Source organism: Sardina pilchardus, chromosome 23, assembly GCF_963854185.1.
Source record: "Sardina pilchardus chromosome 23, fSarPil1.1, whole genome shotgun sequence".
Lineage (NCBI taxonomy): Eukaryota > Metazoa > Chordata > Actinopteri > Clupeiformes > Clupeidae > Sardina > Sardina pilchardus.
This window is the reverse complement of record NC_085016.1, coordinates 29,071,416-29,093,238: the sequence shown is the minus strand read 5'-3', so window position 1 is coordinate 29,093,238 and position 21,823 is coordinate 29,071,416. Positions and strand designations below refer to the sequence as shown.

General features: G+C 44.4%; 1 protein-coding gene across 6 annotated transcripts in view; it reads left to right on the top strand.

The window, feature by feature from the left end:
- The first annotated feature begins 7,029 nt into the window (after positions 1-7,029).
- The window catches only part of abi2b (abl-interactor 2b), a 23,370-nt gene continuing 8,576 nt past the window's right edge, over positions 7,030-21,823 (top strand). The window contains exons 1-8 of one of the 6 annotated variants that reach the window (XM_062527440.1): positions 7,030-7,181; positions 10,731-10,898; positions 11,247-11,423; positions 12,448-12,548; positions 13,962-14,108; positions 17,665-17,783; positions 19,982-20,170; positions 21,159-21,248. In XM_062527440.1, coding sequence (XP_062383424.1) covers positions 7,065-7,181; positions 10,731-10,898; positions 11,247-11,423; positions 12,448-12,548; positions 13,962-14,108; positions 17,665-17,783; positions 19,982-20,170; positions 21,159-21,248 — 1,108 coding nt within the window. In that variant the 5' untranslated portion in view covers positions 7,030-7,064. Of the gene's footprint in view, positions 7,182-10,730; positions 10,899-11,246; positions 11,424-12,447; positions 12,549-13,961; positions 14,109-17,661; positions 17,784-19,981; positions 20,171-21,158; positions 21,249-21,823 lie in introns of all 6 variants that reach the window. The other 5 variants (XM_062527439.1, XM_062527443.1, XM_062527442.1 and 2 more) reach the window with 5 other exon arrangements.

Sequence of the window (21,823 nt, the reverse complement as noted above, 5' to 3'; positions counted from 1 at the left end):
GCAGGATTCCAACAGCCAATCAGATTGCTAGATTCCAACAGCCAATCAAATCGCAGGATTCTGGGAGCCAATCAAACTGCAGGATTCTGGGAGCCAATCAGATTGCAGGATTCTGGGAGCCAATCAAATTGCAGGATTCCAACAGCCAATCAGATTGCAGGATTCTGGGAGCCAATCAGATTGCAAGATTCCAACAGCCAATCAGATTGCAGGATTCTGGGAGCCAATCAAATTGCAGGATTCCAACAGCCAATCAGATTGCAGGATTCTGGGAGCCAATCAAATCGCAGGATTCTGGGAGCCAATCAGATTGCAGTATTCAAACAGCCAATCAGATTGCAGTATTCCAACAGCCAATCAGATTGCAGGATTCTGGGAGCCAATCAAATCGCAGGATTCCGGGAGCCAACCAAATTGCAGGATTCTGGGGGCCAATCAGATTGTAGGATTCTGGGAGCCAATCAGATTGCAGGGTTCTGGGAGCCAATCAGATCGCAGGATTTTTGGGGCCAATAAGATTGCAGGATTCTTACAGCCAATCAAATTGCAGGATTCTGGGAGCCAATCAGATTGCAGGATTCCAACAGCCAATCAGATTGCAGGATTCCAACAGCCAATCAGATGGCAAGATTCCAACAGCCAATCAGATTGCAAGATTCCAACAGCCAATCAGATTGCAGGATTCCGGGAGCCAATCAAATTGCAGGATTCCAACAGCCAATCAGATTGCAGGATTCCAACAGCCAATCAGATTGCAGGATTCCAACAGCCAATCAGATTGCAGGATTCTGGGAGCCAATCAAATTGCAGAATTCCAACAGCCAATCAGATTGCAGGATTCCAACAGCCAATCAGATTGCAGGATTCTGGGAGCCAATCAGATTGCAGGATTCCAACAGCCAATCAGATTGCAGGATTCTGGGAGCCAATCAAATCGCAGGATTCTGGGAGCCAATCAGATTGCAGTATTCAAACAGCCAATCAGATTGCAGTATTCCAACAGCCAATCAGATTGCAGGATTCTGGGAGCCAATCAAATCGCAGGATTCCGGGAGCCAACCAAATTGCAGGATTCTGGGGGCCAATCAGATTGTAGGATTCAAACAGCCAATCAGATTGCAGGATTCCAACAGCCAATCAGATTGCAGGATTCTGGGAGCCAATCAAATTGCAGGATTCCAACAGCCAATCAGATTGCAGGATTCTGGGAGCCAATCAGATTGCAGTATTCAAACAGCCAATCAGATTGCAGGATTCCAACAGCCAATCAGATTGCAGGATTCCAACAGATTGCAGGATTCTGGGAGCCAATCAAATTGCAGGATTCTGGGGCCAATCAGATTGCAGGATTCCAACAGCCAATCAGATTGCAGGATTCTGGGAGCCAATCAGATTGCAGGATTCTGGGAGCCAATCAAATTGCAGGATTCCAACAGTCAATCAGATTGCAGGACTCTGGGAGCCAATCAGATTGCAGGATTCCAACAGCCAATCATATTGCAGGATTCCAACAGCCAATCAGATTGCAGGATTCTGGGAGGCAATCAGTGTCGAAATTGCTGCTTTTATCGCTTCGTTTCATGCTAAATTAGATTTTACAAATAGGCTCTGAAAAAAGAACACTGTGTGCACGACGTTGGTATAGATATAGATATACCGTTTAACGTAGAAACTTCATTCAAACTGAGCTGCGTAGGTCTTACTTAGGTGACTTCAGCTATGTATTTTTCAACTTTGTAACTTTTATACTTTTTGACCTATTCGGTTTTTAAGTCCGACGTCACGGGCCCAACAGCTATTTTGTGAAAAGACGTTTATTAGCGCAGCCAGACGGTTTTTGCGACTTGTAAACTTTGTCATCACCACCTTCGTTTTAGCGGTTTTAAAACAAAATCGCTAAACTTTAACAAAATAATCACTGTAGCTATCCATCCATATGATATATTAATGGGTAACGTCTAGGCTTCCGCGAAAAATATAGATTTTATTAGGTTGAGGCAACAAGTCCGTTTAAGATGTGGAGGTTAGGGTGCATGTAGAGAGGGTAATTAGGTGAATCAAAGAGAACAAGCTGTTTGACACAGTAATACCGTTGACCATCGCTGGCAACATTAACCAGCTCTTTACAGTAGCCTGCCTCTTGGCAAATTTTCAGAATAGGCCATTGGTAAAGGCTTGGGCCAAGGACCTACACACGTACAACTGATTTTTGTAATCATCTTCCTGGGCTATTCCCCTGTCAGAAAGAAACAGGTGTTCCAATGTGCATAGTTTGTTTACTTACAAGTTAGTCTTGTTGAGCAAGCCAGTAAGAAGTGTCATACAGTTCAACATTACTTTTGTGCAGGTATGCTTGCATATACACACTGAAGAAGTAGTGGTCCACCTTCTCTCTAATGACAGTGGTCACCCTCTCATCCACATCGATGCGCTGCACCAGCAACACCACTTAAGGCCAGTGATCAGTAACTGCCCCTGCACTTGCCAATAGTATGCATGGCTTTCGCGGAGTGATGCAGTCCCATACCGCATCTGTAGACAGTTGCAGTCCACATCCTTTTTCACAGTCGGACACTTAAATCTCCACCAGTCCGCAGGGTGGTTGGGCAGATGGATCAAAAACCAGGCCATCTGGTGAGGCTCCAAGCCAAGGGGCATCGGGATGGATGACGAGGCCACAGGGTGTGCAGTTGATGTTCCTCATCCGGGAATACTCCTTGACTGCCTCAAACTCCATATTTGCACCTATTGTAATCACATAATCAATACACAATTCTTGTTTATATGTATTATTGCATACTATGTCAAAAGTCATCATCAGTTAAAAGATTTTTACTATCAAACTGAATTACTATATTTCTAAATTCTTAAAAACCTACAAACCTCTTCTCATCTCAGCTGTCTGCCTAGTCCTCTGAGGATTCTCTGTGCAAGAGACTCTGCAGAGCTCATTCCCCTCACAAAACACACTTCCCGGAAGCGAGACGAGGTGATCCTGCACCGACGTAGGCGATGCCAGTCCTGGTCTGCTGCCTGGTCCCTTGTTGCTGCCTCAATTTTGTAAGCCATGTCCTGTGTGACCAACAGGCTACTAAGGTGGAAGTGTTCCCTTTCGGTGCACACGTGCACACACTCTGTTGGGGCAAGCCTGTAATCCTTTAGAGGCAGTGCTGTGTAGGTTGGAGCATCTTTGTGTATTGTAATGACTCTTAGGCATTAAAGGCTGCTGGTATGACAGCACACTCCCCATCTGTGCCAGGCCAAAAGCTGTTTCCACCAGGGTTTTTTCAGCTGTGATGCCCATGGTCGTCACAAGGGGTTTCTCAGCAAGCTCAAAATCCTTCTCGCCTGCTAGCTTCATGTTTAAAAGTGACCAAGATTTCTGGTAATTTTCCCATTTAAAACGTGTCTCCTCTCAAGTTAGAAAGTGCAATAAGACCAACTGAAAATGAAACCTGCCATTTTTCTAGGCTGATTTGACATGGAACTACATTCTCATCTGGCGTAATAATCAAGGCAACTTGCAAACGTACCGTAGGCGCAGTGATATCGTACGCAGCATCTGAAAATAGTAACCATAGACAACAAGCAGTAGTAGTGCCAGTAGTTTGCAAGTCGCCTTGATTATTACGCCAGATGAGAGTGTAGTTCCATGTCAAATCAGCCTAGAAAAATGCCAGGTTTCATTTTCAGTTGGTGTTATTGCACTTTCTAACTTGAGAGGAGACACGTTTTAAATGGGAAAATTACCAGAAATCTTAGTCACTTTTAAACATGAAGCTAGCAGGCGAGAAGCTAATGGTCTAATCCGATTCAATGATCTATGCTAGGCTGAAGCTAAAAGTTGTATCACCAGACTCACAGAATGGCTGGATGAACGGGAACAAGGTAAATATCGATTGTTTTGCTCGAGGGGAGGTGGAAAATGAGCGTATTTCCGAAAATGGCGGAATATCCCTTTAAGCCTTTCTTGTCCAATGTGTTGAATATAAGGCGGAATAGGGTAAAAAGATTAACAAGCAGATATCACTATGAAACTTCACCAACTGATTACTTAGATCAATATGAAAAATAAACGTATTACAAGTTTTCTGAAATGTAATTTTAATATGCAAATGTGAGGTATGATGTAATTATAGCCTATCACTGATTTGCATAAACTTCAAAATATAAAATCTGAACATTGGTTAAAACCAGTTTTAATTATTTTTCTTTTCATTTTAAGAGATGAAAAGTATTTTAGAGAGGGAATTATGGATATATGTTTAGTTATTCAGTAAATCAGAAAATACTATAGCCTACCAGCCTTTAAAAAAATCAATTTTCGCCATGTTTTTTGGAATAAAATGTTATGTAAATCAGGCTAAGAATAATATATTAACAAACCCCTCTGTAAAAACCTTCTAAACATGGTTAAGTATAAGACTGAAAAGTTTGGTGTATGTAGATGCTTGTGAAGTGGAGATTTTGTTCTCAGAGTGAGGCAGGAAACTCATCCATGGGTGTATATCCGCCATTCAACACATTGGACAAGAAAGTCTTAATATAAAAAATTGCCCAAGGGATATCACCGGGCACCCTCTTAAATCTTAAAGAGGTACCCCTAGTCTACTGCCTGACTGAGGGACTGATGTTCGGGTCTTGCAGTTTCATGATGAGCCTAGATGGTATTATGGTGTTGAAGGCGGAGCTGAAGTCGATAAAGAGCATCCGTATACGTTGTTCTGGTCCAAGTGAGAGAGAGCAGTATTCAAGGCCTTCATCACAACAGAGGTCAGAGCGACAGCGCGGCAGTCATTTAAACAGCTCACTGATGATTTCTTAGGGACTGGGATGATGTTGCCCACTTAAAGCATGTGGTGACTAGGTTTTTATGGGCAAAGATGGCAGCTTTCGGTCCTTTTTGTAGGCGAACTTCAGAGGACAGTAGCATATAGCCTGTATACCTGTCCACATTTTAACTGTAGCATGACAGTAGCCTAGGCTATATGACCACTGCTTCTCTCCACAAAAATAAATCATGCTTGTCAACTTGTCTGTATCTCTACTTTAACTTTAACCTTTAACTGAAATTATTAAAAATTCTGCTCCTCTGTCATTTTCTCATTTTCTTTATAGCAGGGCGCAAATCCCCCTTTTTTAGGGAAATCAGACGTGGGCTGCTGTAAAAGGTTGTCATAGAAAAATGAAATCTAGGGTGTCCCAGGATCACAACCTGGGAGGACAACCCGGTCAATAAGCTGCTGTTTGTGTGTTACCACCCTCTTTATGCCCCATTATAAGTCTATGGACGAATACAGTAGGCTATATTTTGGGGTGAATAGGGTAAAAAAATTAACAAATAGATATGCCCCACAAAAATTCCTTAGATGATTTCTCACTGTAAGATAATACTTTTTTGAATTGCAAGTTTTCTGAAATACTTTATACATTTTATGTAGATGAACCATTATCAAATGAAATATGGACGAATTTGCATACATTTATAGCCTTGGGCTTGGGGGGCTTAAAGTGCACCTCTATCAACCAACCAGACTTTTGGTGAAAGGTCTGGCTATGCTGAATATAAAAATGAATGTTAACATGGGACAATTTTGGGTTACACTAACCTAAGCTACATGGGTGTACATTGAGAATCAATGCATTACAATACAATGCAAATACTATAGAGAGATTCATTGTCAAATGTTGTGGAAGAAGGTGAGACTTGTCTCAGCACATATTAAATCATATCTACAGGGTGTAAGATCTAGAAAATATATAGCCTAGGTTAGGCTCAGCCTAGGCTGTTTCTTACTGTATTTACCCATAAGGTACAGGCCAACCTTTTGATAATTAGGCTATTGCGTAGCCTTTATATTATTATATTATATTAAGTGTATGATAGCCTACCTCATTTACATATTTGTACATGATATTTAAAACAACTTGTAATACAAAAAAGTATTGCCTTAATAAATAATCATCTGAGGAATTTTTGTGGGGATAGGCCTATCTATTTGTTAAAATGTTTACGCTGTTCACCCCATAATATATTCGTCCATAGACTGATAATGGGGCATAAAAAGGGCTATAACACACAAATAGCAGCTTATTGACCGGGTTGTCCACCCAGGTTGTGATCCTGGGATTTGTTTTTGCATGACAACCTTTTACATCAGCCCATGTCTGTAAACCCCCCTTTGCCCCCTGGGTATGTCTAACTAGGATAGCCTACAACCAGTGTTGGGGAGTAACGCATTACATGTAATTGAGTTACGTAATTCAATTACAAAATAAATGTAACAGTAATATTACAGTTACTGTAGAAAAAAATGTAATTCAATTACAGGTACTTTTGACATTTTTCAAAATTACAATTTGAATTACATCTCAATATTGTCAGCAAAACTTTGCAAATAATATTGTATGTAAAAAGAACTGTTTCCCTCCACAGCCATAGTTTGATACGGGACCTTCTGATAGGCTCCATCACGTCTACAGAGCCATCAGCGTAGGCCTACATGCCTGCCTTTAAACGTGTTATGAATATCGTTATATTATCCTCACACAAAAATGTGATGCTAATTCATGTAGGCCTATTAATGCCCTTGCTGCCTGTGCGCTTGTAGCCTATAGAACTGCTCAGCCTGTAGACAAAGGCCGAAATCTTCGCATGGATTTGGGGACTATAAATACCATTCAAAAATCGGAAAAGTAATCAAAAAGTAATCAAAAGTAGTTACTCAGAAAAAGTAATTCAGATAGTTACACTACTATTACATTTTAAACAGAGTAGCCTAACTTGTAACTGTAAAACATTACATTTCTAAAGTAACCTTCCCAACACTGCCTACAACCTACTTTGAGATTGAATAATCTGGACACTTTTAGCAAAGATCTTAGAGAAATTTCTGTGTGAGTGTGTTTCAAATGACAGACCAGGTAGATGACATCAAGGTAAAATGCATGGTAAAATACTGTCAGTGCCGTTTCTGCAAAAGTCGCGAGGACTTTTGTTTTGAAGTGTCTGCCATATTGAACTGGCATCAGTCAAGCTAACATCTAGCTGGTAAGATGTGAAGATGGCGGAGCTTCAAATGCTTTTGGAAGAGGAGATTCCGGCTGGACGAGGCGCTTTACTTGACAGTTATGCCAATCTAGAAAGAGTCGCAGAATACTGTGAGAGCAATTATATACAGGTATGAATAAGATTTGTGATCCTAAATATACGCACAGTGCTGAAAAGGCATGGCTGTGAACGGAAAGACGTCCAGCCTGTCATGGCTTCATTAGCTTGCTAAGTTACCTAGCTAGCTGGCTAACGTTTTGGTCATTGGAGTATTTTGCCATTGACTGCACATTGCCCTCAACAGATGTATTCAACGTTAAACTCTTGGATATAATATTAGCAGTATATTTCAAAATAATCGTTAATGATCTCGTTCAGATACAGTCCTTGGTTTTTATCACGAGTAACTTAACGATGTTTAGCGGGGTAGCCATTTTAGGTAGCTATATGGTTGGTAGTCATTGGTGTAACGTTATGGATAGGCAGCTTGCTAGCTGGCAAGCGATCATGGTAATCTAGTGGCTAGCCAGTTCGCTAGCTAGAACAGTTGCTAGCTGGCAGTAAATGCAATGGAAGCAGTTCCCAGTATGCTTTTGAAGTTATCTTTTTAAAATAACGTTAGTTGTCATTGTCCACCTTATACGTTATATATATATATATATATGTAGCCTATATAAAATAATTGAACCAAATAGTCTGTCTTAATTCGATTAATGATCAACAACAAACTAACGTTTATGACACGGCGAGAAAAGTTCACCGTGCTATGCTCGCACAGGCACCCTTCACCAAGTGGCTAGGAAGAGCAAGAAATGTTGTAGGTAAAGTAGATCATGTTCCCATAGATTGATGAACGTAAACATTTCAGTTGCGACTGGAGCAGAAAATATAACTGGTGTGTTTGGAAAACGCGTACGTAATTGGTGTTTCTGATGGTGTTATGGTCCTTGCTAACGTCACTCTTAACATTAGCAGCTATCCAGTGTGCCAATCTACGTTAATTTCAGTAACAACAAAACAAATTGTGACCTCTGTGATCATAGCCGTTTGACCCAGAACTGTGATATAATTCCCCTTTATCAAATGTCAAAGGCTGAGGTTGCTCAAGTCAAATAAGCAGCGATTTTTGCTAGAGAATAGAGATTAAGGCCCGCAGAGAAAAACAAACACAACACACACACACACATCGAACGCTGCCAGGGATGACTGTGATTTACTTTGGTGTTGTGTAAAGAATTTTGTCTCTGTTTTGCAGGCATTGACTCAAATTTGTAAAATATCAATTACCCATATTTTACACTATACTCCTTGCTGTCAACATTAGATGTGCTGCAGATTTCCTAGATGTTGAACTCAATGCGTTAAATTGCCAACAGACGTTTTGTATGAAGATGCACTGTGTTTCTTTTGGGGTAGAGAACTTCAAACACGTCGAACGGGTAGACCTTAGAGCCATTAAACTGGGTTGGGGTATCAGATTTGACCCCAAGGGCTTGTTCGAAGGTTCTATCTATACAACAGGTTTACTAAGCCCGACATTGGGCAACAAATCACGGCTGCTAAATGTCGCTAAATGTCGCTCAACGCCTCTGGCTCAGATGGTGCGCGAGGTAAAAACGCCGCGAACCAGCACCTGGACGTTTTTTGGATTTTTTTGTAAACGTGTGATCACTGTGGAATTCCGTAGCTATTGTTAATTGTCCTTGGCCCCGTTTTCCCATTAGGTGTGTGTTGGTTGGATTATTTTTTTAGAGGTCACACCCTGCTGCATGTGTCCACGCTGCTTGGTTTTCTCTTGCGGAGTGGTGCTTCTCCTCCGGTTCTTCGTTTCACTTGGGCGGGTTGTGTGAGTAGGTGGGAGAGCATCATTAAGCTCATCATTAGCACGAACAGAGACTCGGTCTCTGAAAGGAACCACTCTGTTTTCCCCTTTGATGCGGTACCACAGGCAGTATCTGTCCTTTGTTGGAATGTATCAGTTATAGAGATAATTTAGCATCTTGAAAGGTGCACACAGCCTACTGTACAGAGACCATTAAGGAAGAATTACAAACGGCATCTATGATCAAACATGGTTGCTGGCTAAACGTCAGTGTGTATTCTAGCAGAATCGACTGTCTTTTTAGTCGTTTTCATCATGTCAGATTGTTGGTAGGATACCTAGTTAACCCAAGCACAACTTCATCTGAAACAAACTGAAGGCTTTCTTCCCTCTTCCGACTTTATATTGTGTTTCTTAGTTCTGTACTGTCTCCCTGGCATGGCCGGTCTGTTGTTATGGCTGCCAGTGCGTTGGCAGTCTGTCTGTGCAGTGTTGTGTGTTTTTGGGCTGACAGTGGAGAGCTGTGCCCTGGTTCCCTGAATGGGACATGCTCCGCTTGAGCGTGCCGTGCACTCCCTCTATGGGACCCTGACCTGGTTCAACCACTCGCAGCACTGACTACAGAAACAGAAGTGTTGACGGGCTACATTCAGAGAATGCTGAATGTTTGTGTGTGTGTGTGTGTGTGTGTGTGCGCGTGCGCGCATTTGAACACATACCACTGAAACCACATACTTGGAGAGAAGTGTCATAAACTTCATTCAGCAGAGTCTTGGAAATGGCAAGATTGTTGAGTATGCCATGGCTATGTGAGTGAATATGAGGTTTTAAGTCGCGCAGTGAATGTGGTGTTTCTTGATTCAGGCATCGGCTTGTGAGTTGTTGGACGGTGCCTGTGGGGGAATGTATGCAGTTTCACCTAGCTGATTCGTGATTCCTAGCAGTATGGACATGTTGGTGTACTGCTTCATATTTTGAATTTGTATTTTTTTTTTTTTTTTATCTCTCTGGGTTGAATCTGGTTAGCAGGTGGAGTGATGTTTGTTTGATGATAAAGCGATGCAAGAAGCAAGTCGTGCATACGTAATACTCCTGTGTGTGTGCGTGTGTGCAGACTGCAGACTGAGAATGGTCTGATGAACCCTCAGACCTGAAGCCAAAAGCTTCTGATGTATGACTAATGTGTCATCTTGAAGCTGAAATTCTATAAATGTGACTCCAACCCCTCCTCTAGGACCTGCCAGGGGCACAACAACACTGTGTACTGCGTAGTACAGTGGGCAATGTTTTGCTTTGATTTTATGTAAAAACGCTTGGGTTACATAACCGAAGTTGAGAGTTTGTCTCTCCATGTTCCATGTTCCTTCGAGCAGATTGTGTGTGTTGGCTTTTGCAAGGCACCCCCCCCCAAACTGTCCTGTGAATGTCTTCACACTCGCTCACACGTACCACATTTATTTTACGGCTCTCCGATGTGATGGCGTTGCCTTAGCAACCATGACAGGTGGTGATTGATGGTTGCAGGCGGCCAATGGCGCGTGTCTGGGAGGTGTTGTGCTGCTCTGTCATTGGGCTTGCAGGAGGCACAGTCTCAGTGTCCTGATCCGCTCCCTTGCTCCTCAGGAGATGATTTTAAAGGGATGGGGTGGGGTGGGGTGGGGGATGTTGAAGTAGGGTGTGTGTGTGTGTGTGTGTGTCATTCTGTCGTTATCTCTGCATCTGCATGCTGCCTCAGTTAGTCACCCCATATCTCCTTCTTTTTCCTTTCTTTGTCCCACCTCCCTCGTTTTCACTATTCTCTCTCTCTCTCTCTCTCTCTCTCTCTCTCTCTCTCTCTCTCTCTCTCTCTCTCTCTAGTCCCCTGATAAACACAGGGCTTTGGAGGAGACCAAGAGCTACACCACCCAGTCCTTGGCCAGCGTCGCCTACCTGATCAACACACTCGCCAACAATGTGCTCCAGATGCTTGACATCCAGGCGTCCCAGCTGCGCCGCATGGAGTCCTCCATCAACCACATCTCACAGGTTAGACACAAACACACACGCACACACACACACACACAGGACCTGATCCGTCAATACCACACACAGACATAACACAGTGGAGGTCTCCATCATCCACATATCAGATGTACTCACATACACTATGCACACGTTCTAAAGGATTTCATTGTATAGTCCTTTGCGGCCAGCCAGTTACAGCATTCTAACTCAACACTGCATGAATTTTGTTTTTCTCCCTTCTAAAAATGTGGATCTAAAAAGATAAAAAAAAAATAATGAAATACAAAAAAAAAAACATTCCCCTTTAAGCCTGAGGAGAGTTTGTGTCTTTAGCCAACACCTTACATCTCGTATCTCATTTCCCCCTAGACGGTGGATATCCACAAGGAGAAGGTGGCCCGCCGGGAGATTGGCATCCTCACGACCAACAAAAACACTTCCCGCACACACAAGATCATTGCACCGGCCAATCCCGAGAGGCCTGTACGCTACATCCGCAAGCCCATTGACTACGGCGTGCTGGATGACGTGGGCCATGGCGTGAAGGTAGGCGTGGGAGTGGCCCAGGACACTTAGCATGTGGAGGCTGTGATACTGGAGACCCCAAAACCTTTGCATGTGCCTGTCCTCTATGCACTGTCAGCATTAGTACCAATGCAATACATCTCGTAACGGCTGCGTTTAGTGGTCTTTTGATGCACTGTCTAGGCATTTTCTTGGAGGACAGATTGTACCTAATTGATTAACCTAAAGAGCACCGAGTTCTTTTGCTCAGCTTAAGGAGGATATAGATATAGATAAAGATATAGATAGACAGACAGACAGACAGACAGACTAATGTCCTTGTATTAACCAGATAGTTTGTAGGATTAAAGTATTGTATTGTCGAGACATGCAGTAAATGTCACTTTCCTTAATAATGTTAATATTGAGGCCTGTGAATTGAAAGAGAAGCTCCATATGGATGTCTCTGAAATGGCAGTGGCACGTTTTTTTTACTCTTTTTAATTATTATGATTATTTTCTTCTCTATACAAACTCTCCAATATACTGTGTAAATGTATGTTATGCTTTGCTAGTAGTTTGCACCTTTCTAGTGACCTGTTTGCCTGTGCTCTCTCTCTCCCCCCCCCCCCCCCCCCTCTCCATTTCCTCTATCCCTCTCTGAGAGTAACACACTGAGATACTTTGCCAAAGTGCCATATGCCGTACTAACAGAATGACTCTCTTCTCTCTTTATCCCTGTTTCTTACTTGGCTCTTGTATGGTCTTAGTGGTTGCTAAGGTTTAAGGTAAGGACTTGTTCCAAGGCCCCTTTCCACTCCCTGGCTTGGTGTGTAGTTGTGTTGTTTGTGTTTGTCGTTTCCTCCATTGAAGTGCCTTAAGGGCAATGTATCATCTCATCTTCCATCAGACTGTAATAGATAGACTTCTGTATAGATCTAGTCGTTAAAAGTGACAGAGCTGGAACAGTTTTTGTGTTCCATGAGTGTATGTGTAATAGTGTGATGTTATGTTGGAGGTGTGACTTCTTGACTTTTAACTTTTGAACTCCTTGTCCATTTTACAGGTCAATGCACAGAACATGAAGGCAGGTGGGACGATCCCCCGCACTGCAGCACCGACCCAGAAGCCCCCGAGCCCCCCTGGACCAGGGAAGGGCACTCTTGGGTATGTGGGCTGGAGGATCGATGTGTGTGTGTCTGTCTGTGTGTCTCTGTGTGTGTGTGTGTGTGTGTGTGTGTGTGTGTGTGTGTGTGTGTGTGTGTGTGTGTGTGTATGTGTGTGTTGGAAATGTGTCTAACAGGTTTTGTCACTGTGACGATTGCAGACAATTGGACCTGACACTTTGGGAAAAACAATTTAGCATTTTGTAAACGCATTGGGTTTGTACCGTTACATTTCCTGAGGCCTAATATTTTTTTCCCCCTTAAAATGAAGCTTGTTAGAATTGCCCTGTCCTGACCCGACCTGACCTGAGTATGATCAGTGGGGAGAGGACAAACGCTGACCTTCAGATGACCTCTCTCCTTCTGTGTAGAGGAAGAAGGGTCTCACTCAGGGGATCAGCATATGTTTTTAGTGTGCTTCAAAACATCCATGTTTTATTCATGCTCATCTCCATAGCAAAAGACAGAAGGCTTACTTCCTCATTGTGTGTGAATGTGTGTGTATGTGTGTGTGAGTGTGTGTGAGTTTAAGCGTGAGACCAGTGTTGCAATGTTGGGATTTTTTTATGACCTAACCTATTTCTTTGGTACTTGATGGGTTTGGCCATTCCAGTTATGTGTGTATGTGGCTGCTCTGCTTTTTAAGGCTAGATAACGCTGGCATTGACAAATCACACTCTGCTCTTCAATTCCAGCATTGTGGGCACTCATTGTGAGTGTGAAACGTTTGTCTGTTCAGGGCCTTTGTGTTACTTGTGGTGTGCGTGTTTGTGTGTGTGTGTGTGTATGTCAAGAGGGTGTGTTTGCCAGGTGTGTCAGTGTTGATCTCCCTCGACTTGTGTCGTGTACCCTCTCACCACCCCCCTCCCCCCACCCCCAACCCTTCCCCTCATCGTTGCCGTAGCAACACAGCTGCCATTCATCACGGCGGTGCAACAGAAATGGCGAGCAGCAGCATCATTGCCTTCTAATAGACCCCCGCCCCTCCCTTGTACACCTAGAGCTCCACAGTGCCATTACAACTCCCAGTATGACATTCAGCCATTGAGCTGACACCTGGGAGAGCTCAGAATGTGCACTGTTGCGTTCGCAGACGAGTGAATTAGCCAGCATGAAATAACCAGCATGAATTAACATCATCCACAGGCAGCCTGATCTAATTCCCTGACCAATAGCAAAGTAGTTAAGCCTTTTTTTTGTATCACGCACTGCAAGTCACAGTGTGGTGCTTTGCACTGACCACTGATCAGAAAGGAGGGGCCAGTTTGCTGTTGGGCCACTGCAAGGGAACTGGGTCCCAGATAAAGCTGGTGTTTGAGATTTCAACCCCAATCCCATCCTTTCCTCCTCCCACCCCCAACTCCCCAACCCCCCGTCCCCTTTCTTACCCCCCCACCCCCGACCCCCTCGGCAGGCGACACTCCCCCTACCGGACGCTCGAGCCGGTGCGTCCTCCCGTTATTCCTAACGACTACGTGCCGAGCCCGACACGAAACACTGCCCCGGCCCTGCAGAGCCCGGCACGCACCGCATCTGTTAATCAGAGGACCCGCACGTACAGGTACCCCCTCACACACACCCTTTTACACACACACCACACACACACACACACACACACACACACACAGACCACACACATACAGGTACCCCAGTCTCACACATACATCATGCCAGAATGAACATATACATAGGCGTGCGTTCAAGCATGGATCCCCAGACATAGGACACAAATATGCTCGGAAAGAGGCACACACAGTTTTGCTTATTCATTGGAATAGACAGAAAGACACACACATGTTGACACACTATACAAATCATATAGCCTGCAGAACAGTCTGCAGAGAAACATGGCCTAACTCACCGCATTGGACCTTCAAACAACGATCCAAAACGTACAGGCAAACAAGGCAAGAAATCGATGTCAACATTTCTTAGCGGCCCAGCCAGTGACAAGACGTGAACCCCAACACCGCTATTAATCAAATACACTATATTGCCAAAACTATTGGGTCACTCGCATATGAGCTGAAGTGACATTCTTAATCCATAGGGTTTAATATGACGTTGGTCCACCCTTTGCAGCTATAACCGCTTCAACTCTTCTGGGAAGGCTTTCCACAAGGTTTAGTAATGTGTTTATGGGATTTTTGACCATTTTTCCAGAAGTATATTTGTCAGGTCACACACTGATGTTGGACGAGGAGACTGGCTACGGTGCTTCTTGATACGGATCCTTGTTGCCTGTGCATGCACCCTGTATACTGTAAACCACAAGGACAATACAATTAATAAATTACATTGACAGAGTTGCAGGTTATGCATTTTCTGATGTGATATTTTGTTCCCAGTGGAGAAGCTGGTGAAATGGTCAGTCTTGTGAACTCGTTTGCATATATCATCTAAGCGTTTGCGGGGACGTTTAGAATGATCAAAAGTATCTGAGTGTACTAAGTTATCCTTGAGATCAGACGCCCTAGAGCAGGGGTCGGCAATTAAGTTTGGCCTCGGGCCAGATATTTGCCAAGCCATTACATAGCGGGCCACAAGTTCACAACCAAAACAATTGCTAATTTAATTAATTAATATCGGAGGAGGTAAAAATGATAGGCGCTCTTGAAATGTCAGAGCAGAGACATTCAAGCAGGCTGATGTAGGTTAAATTTGTCGACTGGTCATTGGGGGCGCTATTATATGCCTCAAAACACCAGAAAAACATTTCCACGCGTTGCTGTTAGCTGTAAAAAAATGGCACTATCAAAAAATCTGAAGAGACAAGTTAACAGCGAAAACAGGATCTTTAATGATGAATGGACAGAGAACTATGCCTTCATCCTCCCTAATTGTATTAATGCAAATCCCACATGCCTGATTTGTAACAACTAGGTGTCTCTGCATGCAAAGAGTACAAGACGGCACCACGAAACTAAGCATGCTCCGCTTTAACCCTCTCTGATTTAAAGGTTGCGTTCCTAACACGCACGCGTTTGAAACTCGTGTTTTACTTTTCACAGTTCTATGTGCGTAAATTGCCTGTTTGATGTCAGGCCTGTTTAAAAGAAGTCGTGTTTTAATTATCACCATAAGCTTATGTCCGTTGTTTGAATGACAACAAGCGTTTTAGGGACTAGCTTGGAATTTGAGAACCAGCGCTGTCGCCTTCATTTGTTTTTGCATGTTGTGCGGTCACGCTGCACCTCGCTGCGTGCTTCTTCACTCGTATTCAGATGAAACAAATAGCTAAGCATTTAGATTGATTGAAATTCTTCTGTTCTGGAAAGTTACGTTTCAAAATAAAGAGCATGTTTGAGACTGGCAGTCCGATTTTTAAAAAGTGTTTTTTTTTTTTTTTCATTCTCTGGTTCAAAAGATCTCACGGGCCAGATGTTCTTTGCTTGCGGGCCGCATCTGGCCCGCGGGCCGCCTATTGCCGACCCCTGCCCTAGAGTGAGTGACGAGCGGAGGTCTGGGGGAAATCTCTGCACATTTTAGCGTCTCCTGCAGGACATGCCAATGACATTTAATAATGTTCTTTATCTGGTGGCTATGTAGAGTGTATGTCGTGCAACAAATCAGTGGAGGATCGCTGCGATGAGGTTTTGGATCGTAGAGCCGGATTGTATTTTCGTTAGACGTGACTCGTGTGAGGGCATCGTCAAGGCATTTGGTTGTGTAGCCCCGTTGGATAAGTCTTGATATAATTTCTAGGATATGTGTCCGATCCCTGCCATATTCAAGGCTGAAATGAATGGAGTCCACAAGATTATTCATGTATATTGGTTGAATTGCAGTACCTCTCTCCATATTAGGAATAAATCATCAATGTACATGTCAATGCTTAAACAAGATGATGTTCTTGGCAAATGGATTATTTGTGTGGATGTGCCTGTGTTCAAGAAAACCCATGAAGAGGTTGGCATAATCTGGAGCGAAGGTTGCACCCGTACCTCGAATCTAAAGGAAATAGTCTTGTAGCATCCCCAAACTGTTCCCACAAAGTTGGTAGCAGGAGCTGTTCAAAATCTCTTGGTTAACGCTGAAGCAGTTCCTTTCACTGGAAGTAAGAGCCCAGTTTGGGGATGGACACTTCCTGTTCCAACATGACTCTGCACCAGTGCACAAAGCAAGGTCCATAAAGACATGGATGACAGAGTTTGGTGTGGATGAACTTGACTGGCCTGCACAGAGTCCTGACCTCAACCCAACAGAACACCTTTGGGATGAATTAGAGCAGAAACTGAGAGCCAGTCTTCTCGTCCAACATCAGTGTATGACCTCACAAATGCGCTTCTGGAAGAATGGTCAAAAATTCCCATGAAGACACTCCTAAACCTTGTGGAAAGGTTGCTGTGGAAACACACATACACACACACACACACACACATACACACACACACACACACACACACACACACATACACACACACACACAGTACCCACCCTGGGTGCATTCAACTGACGCCTGGTGGTTAGCAGTGGCTTGGAGGCTTGGTCCCCCCCCCCCCCCCCTCTCTACCCATTCTTCTTTCCCCATCCCTTGTTCCGTCTCTTTCTCTTTCCTCTTCTGGATTCTGTCTAAGTGTGTCTGTCTATGTGCTGTCTGTCCTTGTCCTCTCTGTTAGCAGAAGGAACAGTCACTCACTAACCATCTTTTCCTTTTTCACTTTCTCTTTATTCTCCCCCTCTCTTTTTTTCTTTCTTTCTCTTGCTTGTCTATTCTCTTGCGCTCTGGCTCGTTCTTTGGTGCTCTAGCTCCTTAGTAACTTAGCATTTTTCTTTTCTTTTTTCCTTTTTCTTTCTGTTTTTTGCCTGCATTTCCAGCTGCTTCATTTGCATTTGGCGATCTTGCGAGGTTGCTCTCTCATTATGATCCATTCTAAGGGGAAAAATCTCTGAAGGACCTGTTACAGGCTTACACTAAAAACTGTTATTCTGTGTGACATGGGTTTTTTGCTGTTAATGGGATGATATTTGTGTGTTGTTACATTTTGAGTGTGTACACGTGTGTGTGTGCGCGTGCATGCATGTTTTTATGTGCAGTGTGTGTGCAGATATGGAGAGAGGGAATGTGTGTGTGCGTGTGCCTTCAGTCTGTGCTAAACCTGAGTGTGTATTAGCAGTGGCAGCAGTGGCGGCAGCCACCCCAGCAGTCGCAGCAGCAGCCGGGAGAACAGTGGCAGCGGAAGTGTGGGCGTGCCCATCGCCGTGCCAACCCCAGCCCCTCCCTCAGCCTTCCCAGGTAAGGTCTCCACCTGTCGGCACCGCGTCCCTCACAGAAACAGCCAGCTCTTGGGCCACTAACCCACACCCTAGCCCCCTCTTCAGCCTGATCTGTTGCCCTGTATGCCATCCAGATCTCGTAAAAAGCCTAATGTGACCTTCCACCTTTGACCCTATGTTGCTCCATCCGTTAACCCTGTTGCTTGACCTTTAGCAGTAGGGTGACCTAGATGGTCAGACATGTAACAATGTCTCTTAATCTCTTTCTGCTTCTCTTTCCTCTGATCTTGCTCTTAATCTTCTGTGTGCTTTATCTCTCTCTTTGGCCCTCTATCACACTTTCCCCCATCTTTCTTTCTTTCTTTCTTTCTTTCTTTCTTTCTTTCTTTCTTTCTCTCCCTCCCTCCCTCCCTCTCCCCCTCTCCTTCTTTTGCTTGCCTATTCTCTTATTCTCCTTTCTCTCTCTCTCTCTACTGTGTTTTGTGTTCTCTGTTGGTTGGCTACTCACTGCAGGTGCCGCTCCTGCTCCTCCTAACCCTCCAAAGCCTCCTTCCTCTTCCTCTTCCTCCTCTGCCTCATCCACCCCCGCTCCTGCCCCGGCACCTGCACCTGTACCTGTACCTGCGCCCCCTGCCCCCCCACCCCCTCCCACTCCTGAGTCCACCCCCTCCCTGCCCCCTGCAGAGGGCCCACCCCCTGAAATCCCCCCTCCCCCTCAGCTGCCCCCCTCAGCTCTCACGGCCACCAGCTCTGCTGCCCTTAGCACCCCCGCACAAGGTGAGTCCCCACACCGGTAGCCCAACCCATCCCACCTTACCCCACCCAACCAAACATCATCCCCTCTTCACCCAGCACCAGCACTGCCACCTCCAACCCAGCCACTCATCCATCCTGCTTTCATTCTTCCTCTCTTTCTCCATCTCTCTGAGGATGTGTCTGTCACTCACACGCACAGTGTTCTTTACCCTCCTCCATGGCCATTGGCCTCCCCGCATGACTGTCCCTCATAGTGTGTGTGTGTGTGTGTGTGTGTGTGTGTGTGTGTGTGTGTGTGGCTCTTTGCCTTCATCTCTCATTCCCTCAGCTCTGGTCAGTGTCCTTCTCCTTGACATAAGAAACATTTCGATCTCTCTTGAAAATAATATCCAGATATCTCATATCACAGTTTGCCATTGCTTTTTCCCCAACTAATACAGGAAATAGTTGGAAGAAGTCTGTCTTTCATTTACTGTACCTCGTCATGTGCTCAAGCTTGTTGCCATTATTTATTTAGTACATAGCATTTGTACTTTCAGCTGTTAATGCTTGCTGCTTTCTCACCAAATATCTGACCCGGCTTAAAGTGGCATATTGAGCATGGCACCATTTTTGTAACGCTCGTTCTTAGTGACTACCAGGGGATTTGGACTTCCTCTCAGTGAATTATTCAGTGAAACATTCACAATTTGAAGTCCTCTGCTCCCTAGTCAAGCACATGCAGACATAGCCCTTTTGTTTCATGCTGAAGATGAATTGGTGACTGATCTATCCATCCAGATAAGTGTCCTGGATGAACTACTAATCAGTACAGATCAATTGACACACACACACACACACACACACACACACACACACACACACACACACACACACACACACACACACACACACACACACACACACACACGTTGTTTTGTGGTTGGGTAATGATTAGTCTCATGGAGCCAGATATATATTTGTCTCTGCAGGATGCAAGATGGTCTGATTTTACATTGGGCACAACGCAGATGACTTCTGTAACAAAAGCCAGTGCACACAAAGCTAGCTTAAAGGTTTAACTCCTTAAACATGCCCAAGTGCTGTTTAGTATGTGATCCCACATTGAATCTTCCAAGAGACATTGTTTGAGGTGCATTGTTTTAAAGTGTTTCAAATGCTCAAAGCATGCCAGTTTTCATGAACATCTAGATGAAAACGGTCATATCTCCACATGTTGGATCACATGTATTACAATACACATTACCCACGTTTACATGGACCCTATTGATCCGATTAGAAACAAAAAAAAAAGCCATCCATGTAAACATGGCTGTTGTAATATTATGTTGTCTATGTTGTCAAAAGTGTAAAAATAAATAGTTATTTGTGCCTTTTTCGTGCTTTGTGACTAGGCTCCATGATTTCAACAACATGCCTGTACTTCTTCTCACTGTCACCCCTCTACTGTTCATCTCCAAGGGAACGGCCCTCAGTTCTACAGCATGAACCGACCAATGACACGGCAGGCCACACCCAACGTGGGAGGATCTCTTCCCTACCGCCGCCCCCCATCGGTGACTGGCCAGCCGAACCTTCCCCAGAATCCGAATCCTACTCCGGCCCCGAGCCAGAACCAACTTAATGGAGGACCACATTACCAGAACCAAGGTACCAAGGAACCAAGGTCACTTTTGTTCCTCTCAGTGGGCCTTCAGCTCCATCTCAGAACTCCTGCACTTTATTGCACCCAAAGTTCTTGTTTGTTCTTCTGGTATAAGTATAGAGAAAATATCATGAAAAAAATCCCCTCGTGGTCATGAAAATAATGGCTTCATTGGAACTTTACATCTTCTTCCTCATTTGAGAATTGGGATCTCTCTGGCCCGGCCCCCACTGACCCGCCCCTTACACACTGTTCATTTGCTGTGACTGGCTGCTACAGCAGACCGGACACGTTAGCCTGATTGTCTGCATCTTTATGAAGAGTTGTCCCACCCCCGAGTACTCAGGATTGGTTCAATGCCCTTATGGTCATAAAGGACTGCAGTTTGAATTTGTACACTGAAACTGTGATTGGTTGACCTTAGATCCAAGGCAGTAATCCATGACGCTGAGTGCAAATGTTGCTCTTTATTTGACTTTTATTTATTTATTTGAAAACATAGCTGACATCATATGGACATGTTGACAAGGTTAAAACTAGATTTTCACTGGAGGGGGTCTTTAAGCATAAGCATTAGTCGTTCATCTTCATGCAGATTGCAGTGACTTTGAGTTGTCTCTAGATGCTTTGTGACCATCACAAGAGTTCTCTCTGTGATGAGGCTTTTTGCTTCTGACCTAATGCCGCACCTCTCTCTGCATTTTTTTCCCTCTTTGCTCTCTCATCATCCTATTTCACCTGTCATGTTTCCTCTCTCATCATCCTATTTCACCTGTCATGTTTCCTCTCTCATCATCATATTTCACCTGTCATGTTTGCTTCCACGTCCTTTTCTCTCATTTCCCATCTCCCTCCTCCTGATGTGTCCTCTTCCTTTCTGGCTCCTCTCTTTCTCTCTTTTTCTCTTTCTCTCTCTCTCTCTCTGTCTCTCTCCCTCTCTCCCTCTCTCTCTCTCTGTGCACTCTTTTCTTCGGGGCCTGGGGGGGTCATCAGGTCCAGCAGTGGCTCCCCCTCCCCCCTCGATTCTGCAGATCACTCCTCAGCTTCCGCTGATGGGCTTTGCCGCCAGGGTGCAGGAGACCAGTAAGTGTCTTCCCCACTTGCCCCTCTCCATGCCCGTGCGCCGACACCGTGTGTGTGTGTGTGTGTGTGTGTGTGTGTGTGTGTGAGAGAGAGAGAGAGAGAGAGAGTGTGTGTGAGTGATTGAACATGTCTGTCAATATTATATGTATGTTGTCTTGTTTGTTTGTAGGCAACTTGCATGCATTTTCATGTCATGGTATGTCCTCATCATTGCGGTTTTGTTCATTAGAAATGTTTGGTGTGTGTTTGTCTTTTTATATTTGTAGGTAACCTGCATGCACCATTGCTGCATGCTTTCTCCATAACAGATTATTGTTTCCAATAGAGAAATCCCCCCCCCCCCCCCCCTTAACATGTTGTAGGACAAATGGTTTATTTGTCAGGCCGTTGTGGTGTTGTCTCCTCACTAAAGCATACAAGCACAATTCCATGTTTGCTTTTCACCTCGCATGGCCCTGTGCCCTGAGGGAGTTTCTGCTAAAACAGAGTGTACAGCAACACTCTCGGCAGGAGAGGGCAGCCTCATTCACCTTTAATGAGGAGCTCAGCACTGCGCCCTCTACTGGTTGTGTGCA